This window comes from Bipolaris sorokiniana (genome assembly GCF_000338995.1).
Source record: "Bipolaris sorokiniana ND90Pr unplaced genomic scaffold COCSAscaffold_21, whole genome shotgun sequence".
Classification (NCBI taxonomy): Eukaryota; Fungi; Ascomycota; class Dothideomycetes; order Pleosporales; family Pleosporaceae; genus Bipolaris; species Bipolaris sorokiniana.
Genome location: NW_006911915.1, coordinates 185,965 through 196,052, shown reverse-complemented (window position 1 = coordinate 196,052; position 10,088 = coordinate 185,965). Strand labels below are relative to the sequence as shown.

Sequence of the window (10,088 nt, the reverse complement as noted above, 5' to 3'; positions counted from 1 at the left end):
TAAGCAGGGCTAGGGCAGGACATTATAAATAGTGGCCATACCCAAGACCCTTTTCAATAGCTTAAGCAATACAATAACTTTTGGTTCCTCACAGTTTCCTGTTTAGGGCTAACCCATAACAAAGGTTATATAACTAAGCGTTGTGTAAAGAGAACACGTGATACAATTCCGTGTTTTACTTACCCGCGCAGCCTATTATACTTTATCTATTACATAGTGCTTGTAGATATAATAAATCTACTGCTAGATTAACCTAGTAAACGGTACTCATGTGCATGATAATATTTATTAATTTTACGAATACTACTACTAATTGGCTACTGTGCAAATTTCCACCAATTGAAGTTGAAAAGGCTGCCGCTGCCGCTCCCAGTGAACCGTAAGTACAAATCTTGAGTGCCCGTAGCGCCGCTAACAGGGCAGGTGACTGTAGCCCAGGTCTGCCAACCGCCCGTTCCAGAAACAGTACATGTGCCGACAAGAGTACCAGTCGTACTGCCCAGACGCAGCTCAATCTTGCCACCACTGGCCGCCGACGCGACTCTTGCACTGAAGGACTTGGCTCCGGTGCCAAATGAGACGCCCTTAACTTTAATGTAATCTCCGTTATTGATCGAAGTAACATCAATTCCGCCTTCGCTACAAACTTCAGTTTCTATGCCCGACTCCCAGGCGATCATTTCAGCCTCCTGTTGCACGTAGGGGTTCACGGTACCGATTTGGGGCGGGCCGTTCTTTGTCATTGTAAGAGTAGGGATAGTACCGTCGGCATTGTATGCGAAGCGTTCTACGCATACCGATCGTGTGTAACCGCTTCCCCCAGGAAGGGCACCATTGTGGTAGAAAAAGTATGAACTACCTTTGAAATCGACAACACCAGCATGGTTCGTGAAGCTCGCACCCGCTGTTGCCATGACTAGTCCGCGATAGGTCCAGGGGCCAGTGGGACTAGTGCTGGTGGAGTAACGAATATCCTCGGAGCAGCAGTTGGCTGCGTAAATCATGTAGTAAAGTCCGCCGCGCTTATAGAACCATGGTCCTTCCTCATACGCAGTAGCCCTTGTGCCCTTACTCCGAGGGCCAAACCCAGCAGTCGTGAGCTGAACCTTGTTGACACTTCCGCTGTAGGATATCATGTCTTGGTTTAGTTTTACATAGGAGAGACCTGGATTTCCCCAGTACAAGTACGCCTGGCCATTGTCGTCTATGAAGACAGTCGGATCAATCTCGTTATTATCAACCAATGGCTTGCCGATCGCGTCACGGTATGGTCCGGTGATGTTGTCGGCAACGCCTACGCCAATAGCCATGCTTCCAGTGGTGCGCCGCATTGGAGCGTAGAAGTAAAACTTCCCGTTGCGTTGGATAATCTGCCCAGCCCATGCGTTTGCATTAGTCCAGCTGAACGTTTTCAAACTCATTGGCGACCCGTGATCCTGCCAATTTGCCATGTCCGTCGTCGAATAGAGGTGCCAGTCCTTCATGTTGAATGTTGTAGATCCGTCTTCGTCATGGCCGGTAACGACATAGACACGGTCATTGTAGACAAGAGGTGCTGGGTCCGTAGTGTAGATCGTTTGGACGATAGGATTGTCTGCTCTCACTACCCCAACCCCGTTGAGTAATGTTCCAAAATACAGCACAGTGGGAAGCAAGGCAGCAAAGCCCCCAAATAAGGTCCTAGTGTTTGAAGCTACCATGACTTGACGGTAAATAGAGTGGCGATTGTATTGTAAATCGAATTGGCACGTCAAATCAAAAGGGGATTGACTATAAAGGATCGAATGCAACATACGCACACCTTGTTGTCTTACATATAGGGCGGAATTTGATTACCTACTACTCCAGGCAGTTCCTCCGTCGTAATATGAGATCAGCGCACTAGTCATATCTGCAAATTCTCCAGATTAAGCAGTGCATCGTTTCTTCCGCTCGCAGGGTTCCCCTTGAGTCACTTGACGGTTTGTATGCTGATAGCCGCTTCCAAGAGATGCGAATTATGTTTTTAGATGAAGCAGTTTGATGACCCTCAAGGTTATTCTTGTGGTAGACGTGGAATACAAATATGTGATTGTTTTCCCGGCGGGGGCCACGCTCCGGAGGCAGTCGCGAGTGGCAGCGTTTCAGGTATAGTTACGATACGAACCCCGCAAATCTTGCGTGGACATCGGAGATTGCAGCCCGGTCACAGTTTCGATGTTCCGAGACATACTAGTTAAGAATAAATAATCCACAAATCATAATTTGCGGGTAGGAACGAAGAGCACTCCGTATACACAACACTCTTCTGTGTGGGGCAAAGCAAAGGCGTACCTAAGGTGCAACATGATTCGGTCGGAGGTTTATCGCATAGTTCCTACCAGCAAGTCGAAGCGAACAGCATTGGGTGACCGGATGCATGCATACCGAAAACTCACGTTGAGTAAAGGCGCGACGCCTGACTAGTGCTACTGTTACAAACAGCCGCTTGGCTATATAAGCCATTCATAGTCTTGCACAATCCTAAAGATCCCAGTTTAATCCTCGAATCGACCGCATGGGATGTTTTGTGCATGCGCTCGTGCATAAACAACCCGTAAGAGGCCCAAAAGGATGACTATGACAGGCCCGAATATCACGACGGTGAAACCCCAAGATCAAGAACGGCAGCAGGGTAGGTCAAGCCTATGCTTGTTAACAGGCATATCAATATAGTTTTATGTTATGTGCACGTGCGTGCTGCGTGGTTTGTTGCCGCTGGATGGGTGGGTTTGTGCCTGTAGTGTTCGGTCCTGTTATTATGAACGGCCCGGCCCGTACGAGTACTGTGTCGTATATGGTCTTTTACAGTTAACTCACCCGTACACAATATAAGGCCTCTCGCGCCCTGAACATGACAGCCGATTATTAAAGATAGAACTCGTTCAAGGTTAACGTCCATCCCTACGTGCCAGGACGCACGGTGTAACGGGACACTTTTTCTTACAGGTGCCCGGATTGTACCAACCATGCCTAAATGGACAGGTCTAGCGTGCATCTATTCTGCAGCTCTAAGTAGGATTTTGTAACCAACGCTGATTTGCAAAATAATCTACAGCCTCAAGCCGACGATTAAGAAAACCACCTCCCATGTGCAGAATTCTATCCATCCTCTTGTAGTTACCGATCAATTCAACTTCAATCTCTATCTTGACAGCCCACTTGCTATCGGGGCCGTAAACCATCCAGTGCTTGTCTTGACCATACGGTTTCCAAGGTTCTCTATCCCATGCAAAGTTGAACAAATCTCCTGCTATCTTTTCTGCAAGCTTCTGTTGTGGAAGGGTGAGCCTTTCAGTGAGATTCATAGAAAAATATGCGACATCAATTGCGTGGTACGCAAGACCGTCGAAGGGAAATTCAAACCTCGCTAGTTGATCTATATGGAATGCATATGTTTTCGGAATCTTTGAGACTGAGGCATGAATGCGATTTTGTAATGTAAAACAAGCATCTGTCGCCAAGTCTTCAAATTTGGCTCGTAAATTCTCTGCGGAAATATCAGGTCTAATGCCGTACATATCAAGGACAGCATCCAGCTCCGGCTCTTGAATGAACTCTAGCAGAGCAGCTTTCAACGTCTCATATGTCTCGTTGACTATTATTTGACGAAAAATGTTGGCTTCATCCAAGACATTGCCAACCATATACGACTATAACCAAGCTGGCGGCGATGATATGGAGGATATAGACGGAATTTTACTATGAAACCATCCGTCATCGCACGGGTTTCCAGTAGTTCCCATGGTACCCTCAATCAAGCATGTAGCATTGGCCAGTGCTTTTTGGGCTACTGACCTGAGCTGATCGAGGGCATTAGCTGCTGACAGATCAATACTCAAGTGTTGAAGTAGTGCTTTCCATCGGCCCTCGTGTCGCTCAAAGACCACGTTGGAATAGTGTTCAGGTTTCCGGACAGGCTGACAGCACGGTGAAAGACAGTTGGCTGTGCAGCCCATATCTGATGAGCAACTGACATACCCCCAGCCGATTCTCCAAAGATAGTGACTTTAGTAGGATCACTGTTGAAGTCCGAAATGTACTGCTGAACCCACTCAAGGGCTGTCTGCTGATCAGTAAGACCAAAATTCCCAGCACCCCGATATCCATCTGGAGCAAGATCATCCTCTATCGCCTGGGAGGCCAAGAAGCCAAATAATTCCACTCGATAGCTAACACTTACTCCTACGACCTGAGTTCCAGAATTAACGGCGTGTGAAACGAACTTAGTCATGTCATAGGCTGGATGGGTTGATGCACCGCCATGGATCCAGACCATGACATGATGAGGTCCTGACCAGTACTCCGGTGGCATTACAATATTTAGATTTAGACAATTTAATTTATCCAACTCTGGCATTTGAAAATGTGGGAAAGGCTTCACTAGGACCAGGCCACCGATGAGATCTGGATATTCTGGGGATTGAGGGCAGATTGAGCTGAATAACATTGTAAGAGTTAGCCAAGCAAGTGTGTTGAACGTCACGTTACTTATCCATGTTGAGTTCCTTCATGAATCATTCTTGATAAACTTGTTTCAAACGTAGACCGTGTCCAGTGTTTCGAGATGTCAGAATAAGGAATGGAGCAGAATTGCCGAATGCCTCCAGGAAATTCAAGACCTTTGATTTTTCCAAAAGAAGGAACAACATGTTCGATAGTCTGGGATGGTACTAGAGGTGGCATTACAAAGTTGGCGAGTACTTACAAACCAAGAGTAGTTTATCTGTGGGAAGAGCAGTTGAGAAGAAAATGCGCGCACGTTGGTCGTTGTATGCGACGGTAATGCCCTCGAAAGTTATAGGTAATTCTTCCTCAGCCAGGTCTACCTGCTGTGAGCAATGACTTCTACATCTAGAATAATCTCTTTAGGAAGGTTGATACGGACCACTTCATCAGTAATAGTGATCTGAAATAAGGAACTCCACTCTAGCCTAATTGAAGTTAGCTTACCTCGCATTAAGACTAGGCACATGACTGAGTAGGCTCTGTATACACCATGTTAATCTTAAATAGGGAAGTGCATCCGCCCATCTACTTTACAAATCTTATTCATCACTCAGTCTTGTTGGTAGGACAAGATCGCGTGGCGCATGTGGAAATTGTAAGAAAAGAACACGGAAATGCGACCAAAATCGACCAGACTGCCTCGTCTATCGTAGCCGACGTATACCCTGTAATGACTATGAACTAAAGCTGAAATGGGATTGCGGAGTCGCCTCTCGCGGTCGATTAGCAGGTTCAGCTCTGCCGATATTGGATACCAGCCATAACCCGGGACGTTAGCTGACCACTTCTGACGGGAATGCATATTTGGAGTATTCTGTTCTCCGCTTCTCGGAGCATCCAAAACGACAAGGGCAGCAGGACTTTATTGGAATTTCCTCCGCAGCGCTTGGCGTAATTGGGACACAATCTGATATTAAACCAAGTTTCAGACACGAGCGAACATGTCAAAATTCTTTCGTAAATGGGCATGAGCATAAATATGATGATTACCTTCTCACCAAATGTATGTGAGTAGTTGTCTTGCACCCAGTGTATCCTCTTAGATCGCCCCATCCATCCCATGTCTGTCAACAATAGACACTGTGGTTACCTGTGTCTCACATAACATTACCTTAAGGCAAATTCATTCTAAGAAGTAACAGTCTTCGAGAGTAATATCTACTCTCTACTCGCAACCTCAATGAACGATAGTTTCAAAAACAACTTGCGCCAAGCATCGAAAAAATCACTCTCCTTAGTCTCAATTTGTCGTACATATCAATTCGTTTACGAACAGCCTGAAACAGATGAGACTCATTCCAAGTTTCGGGACGCTCCGCGAATCTTCCAAGATGAGCTTCAGGAACGTAACGGTATCATCAATGGCGGGACTTTGTGTGCTGGATTAATCCTCTGTACTCTCTCGGTAGGATTCGTTATTGAGCATCCAATAGTTTTATACCTAATCTTTCCAGGATCATGCAGAAACTGCCATGGACAAACCAACTACAGTGCGTGGTAGAGCTTTACTGCGTATATGCGAACCTCGGCTCGTCTGCTCCTATCCCTAACACATTTACGAATCACTGTCTGGAAGTTATTGGCGTTATGAATCTTCCAGGCATTGTTTTTGGCAGGAAAACCCCTAAAATAGGCTTCTGGGAACGCTTGAGAGAAGCTGAGCTGGAAACATGTCAAGGCTTGATGAGTGGTGTTGAGACACTAACAGGCTTACCTCGCTCACTGCTTGATATATTGGCCTATACTGAACATGACCCAGCTCAACTCGAGCTTTGGAACTGGCATGGAGAGATGGGAGATAGTCTACAAGCACAACTATGGGATGCTTGGAGATATGCTGGAATCCTTTATAGAGAGCATGTTGTGGCTAAGAGTGAAGATATTGACAGAGATGGTGTTCCAGAGATATCAGTGATGGGATTACCTTCCACAAAGTACATCTTGTGGCGCTCATAGCTAGTCTTGATTCTCTCAGACTAGAACTTGAGCATCCGTCTTCAAAAGGTGTGGTTTATGGAAACTCTGCATTTTGGCCATATCTTGTTGCTCGATGCAATCTCGGGCCTCTGAGAAAAAAATCCAGGATGGAAGGTGATGCTGGACAAAATATTTGATATGATACTCAGCTGCTACCAACCCCGGCAAATTCAGGCCGCACAAAATATAATACATGAGGCCTGGGAGAGAGATTTCATATTTGACCTAGATGAGGCAGCCTCATTCCGTGACATTGAACTAGCAGCCTTTTGAATGTGGTATGTTTGAAAATGAAGTTGTTATATCGCAATCTCTGAAGTGATTTGCTGTGCATAACATAACCTGTATGACGTCGTGCATACTTGAAGCTCTATACTTTTCCGACTGTCAGCGCTATTGTAATAGAAAATACTTCTATATTACAACTGTTCATCTTAGCTGCGACTACATGTCTGGCACTATCTCTGTATGTTTGCGATGAAATGATTCGAATCTGAATGATCAACTGTCACTCTAAGATGAGGGTTTTAACCTAGTTTGGAGGTTCCGAGTGCAACAATATGCTGGGACGGAATGAACAAGTTTCATTTCTATGTCATGTTAGACTGTTCCTCTGCGTGGACATCTTGGTAAGTGATATTTCGTTAGTGAGAGAACACTTGACCCGAATAGGTTGTTCCAAGCGCCGAATAATCTTACCTTTACCAAGGGGCAAGGATCCCTGCACTCAATGATGCCGATCGATGCCACTGATATGATGCATGGTCTGATAGGAACTAGGCACTCGGATATTATTTAATGGTTAAGCCACAAGCCATAAGTATCTCAACAGTAACGTATGTGTTTTATTGACAGCTGTCGGCTATGAAGGTGCTACCCCGCCTTAAGCGGCCATCATACGATTTTAACCACACAACGTCATCTACGTTTTCTATCTCTTTTAATTAGCCAATAGCATTTGAGTTATATAGTCCTTCGGTCTTCCTTGATGCGGCCAAACAATGTGAACACTATCTACGGCGGCGGAATGTCCCTGGAGAGGTGTATCTAGTCAAAAGTGGTTGCGGCTTCACTCTTAAGGTGCGTCTCTAGGTAAAGATATACAGTCGCACTCCAAAAGTCTGTGCCGCTAAGTGCTCGGGCCACGATCACCACTTTTTCCTAAAACTTCAACACTATGTAACTCTACCAAACAACGTCTAAAAATAATTTTGAAATAACTAGATTATAGCTAAGAATCTTAATATTTTACTTAGTACCCTCTTACATTACGTACTAATATAAGGCGGCGTAGTATACTTATAATTAGCTTAGTAATTAAAGAATTAGGTATACTTAACTATACCTCGCGTAACCCATTTCTAAACTGCTCCTACTCACTATTTATGTCGCCTATATAGTCAAACTTAGGGTGAAGCTTATAGAGTTTCTTTTTAAGTGCCTACTAAAGGTGCTTAATAGGGTTAAGATCTAGAGAATACGGTAGCTAGTTAATCGTCTATATCCTATAAATATTAAACTACTACCGCGAGATTTAAGTAGTATAGATAGGTAAGTTATTCTATATAAATAGCTTACTAGCTCTATAATTAGGTAGTAGCCCTTCTATAAGTGCTATTAAGTAGCTCTATGCTGTATATCTACCTCGGCGTTATGTTATATCCCGTTCTATAATTACGAGTAGACTACGGCCTATAACACTATTAGGACCTATCTAAATCGCAGCCTATACTATGCGAGCAGGCTGCTAGCTAGTAGGGATAGCTTCTATTATCTTATGCAACTATTTTTGCCCTAGTAATCTCTATACCTAAGTAGTATTATAGCTAGATCTGCAGGCGATACTATACTCGTCTAAAAACTTTATAATTGTAACGACGTTACAACTTCACCAAGTATCGGACCAATCCCAGAACCGGACCGGAGGTAGTATTCGCCGCCCTCTTTATCAATACTGGTTGCGAGGTCGGATCCGATTTGGATCCGACTAAGATAAGTATATAAGGAGACACTCCCTGTAGCTAGCTCTTTAGACTTTTGATACCCTTTCGTACAAGGCCTATAGGTGTCTATTCGAATCAAGGCTCGTTTGATGTCCCACGCACTCCCATATGCCTCTGAGTGACACTACCGCCGATACTGATCCGAGTAGTCTTGCCTGCGCCGATACACTGATAAGAAGTAGAGACTAGCTCTATTGTCTCATACGTCTATTTTTATATAGGTAATCTCTATGCCTATTAGATATTATAGCTAGATCTGCGGGCGATACTATACTTATTACTAAACTTAATTATAGTCGGCCTACTCTAATTAAGATTATACCACCTCCGAGCAAACTATCGACGCTTTTTTAGTATAGAACTACTAATAAATAGTCGACGGGCCGCTTAGTACTTATAATACAAATATATAGCTATTAATTGTTAGATTATCGCGCGTAAAATGGTAGGCTAGTCGCGGTGCCTATTCTATAGGTTTACCTCGCGATAGAGAGCGCTATATTCGATTTTTAGACTTTTTTCTATAACCCGTAGCAGCTAGCAATTATCTATACTAGTTGTTTTAGGTAGATGGCCTATCTAATTATGCGTTATAGTGGTGCCTTCGTTTTCCTATTACTATATAATTTTCTAGATAACGCGTTGCGAGTAGCTAAGACGGTTAGCGATTTTAGCCGTACTACAACCACCCCCCCGCTTAAGCCAATATATAAATGCGTTGCGCTTTATTTAATTCATATCCTGGCATTCGACTGCGCGAAATTTCTAAGCCAAAAGGCCTCATTTCGATGCAGTTGAGTGGTGTTGAACAAGATGGTGCTCTTGGTGTTAACACGTTGATGGGGGTGGCCCGAGCTTGCGCGAACAGACTTTTGCAAGGTCACTGTAATAGAAATGATAGATACATACTTAAACTTTACTTTAGCTTCACTGTTTTTCTATAAGACATCTGTAGTTATATCAAGTAATGGGTTCAATCAAAATTGAGGTTGCCTTGTTAGATAAACAACACTTCTTGGTAGTAAGGATAATTCTTAGGTAAGATGTATCATCGAAAATACAGTGGGGTGACAAAAAAAAAGAACTCCAAAAAGTTGTGATTTTTAAACATCCATTGCATAATAGGTATTAGCGCTAAACTAATAAAAAATATATCGTTGAATAGGCAATTTCTTAGCGTTTAAGATGGCGGTTTATGTTACACGGGGTATAGGTCTATACTTCTCTATCCTGGTCCGCACTAAGGCAGGTGAGTATTACGTTAGTGTTCCGTGAGGCTTGTCTGGCGATGCAGTGGAGTTGGCGTGCTTAAGGAGGGTTTGACAAGACTAATCTATTTGATAGACTAACTTGTGACAATCTTGTTAAGTAAAGATACTAGTAAGAAAGTACAATTTGAGTTGACCACAACGAGAGTAATAATGAAATCCATCCATCCTTATATCCTCATTGCTTCCAGTCCTGCCATCCCGTCCATCCCATTTTCTTGCTCCTTGGCGGGATGTCTGTGATGGCATGCCATCCCTAATCCCATTCGCCATCCCATGCTTGGCGGGATGTCTTGTCTTGGCGGGATGGCAC

At 44.1% G+C, this 10,088-nt stretch overlaps 3 protein-coding genes across 3 annotated transcripts; 1 reads left to right on the top strand and 2 right to left on the bottom strand.

Annotated features, from left to right (window-relative positions):
• Nucleotides 1-317: 317 nt before the first annotated feature.
• Nucleotides 318-1,700, bottom strand: COCSADRAFT_31660 (carbohydrate-binding module family 6 protein; the record flags this gene model as incomplete). The annotated part of the gene is made up of 1 exon (XM_007707760.1): nucleotides 318-1,700. The coding sequence occupies one exon, from the start codon at nucleotides 1,698-1,700 to the stop codon at nucleotides 318-320; it is 1,383 nt and encodes a 460-aa protein (XP_007705950.1).
• A 1,134-nt stretch (nucleotides 1,701-2,834) lies between these two features.
• COCSADRAFT_31659 (uncharacterized protein) lies at nucleotides 2,835-5,329 on the bottom strand (the record flags this gene model as incomplete). The annotated part of the gene is given in 10 exon segments (XM_007707759.1): nucleotides 2,835-2,866; nucleotides 3,104-3,616; nucleotides 3,722-3,979; nucleotides 4,000-4,153; nucleotides 4,202-4,457; nucleotides 4,568-4,680; nucleotides 4,727-4,808; nucleotides 4,848-4,952; nucleotides 4,972-5,006; nucleotides 5,192-5,329. 10 exon segments carry the CDS (start codon nucleotides 5,327-5,329, stop codon nucleotides 2,835-2,837), a joined length of 1,686 nt encoding a protein of 561 aa, XP_007705949.1.
• A 378-nt stretch (nucleotides 5,330-5,707) lies between these two features.
• On the top strand, nucleotides 5,708-6,483 carry COCSADRAFT_31658 (uncharacterized protein; the record flags this gene model as incomplete). Its single annotated transcript, XM_007707758.1, has 2 exons — nucleotides 5,708-5,901; nucleotides 5,982-6,483. 2 exons carry the CDS (start codon nucleotides 5,708-5,710, stop codon nucleotides 6,481-6,483), a joined length of 696 nt encoding a protein of 231 aa, XP_007705948.1.
• Nucleotides 6,484-10,088: the final 3,605 nt, after the last annotated feature.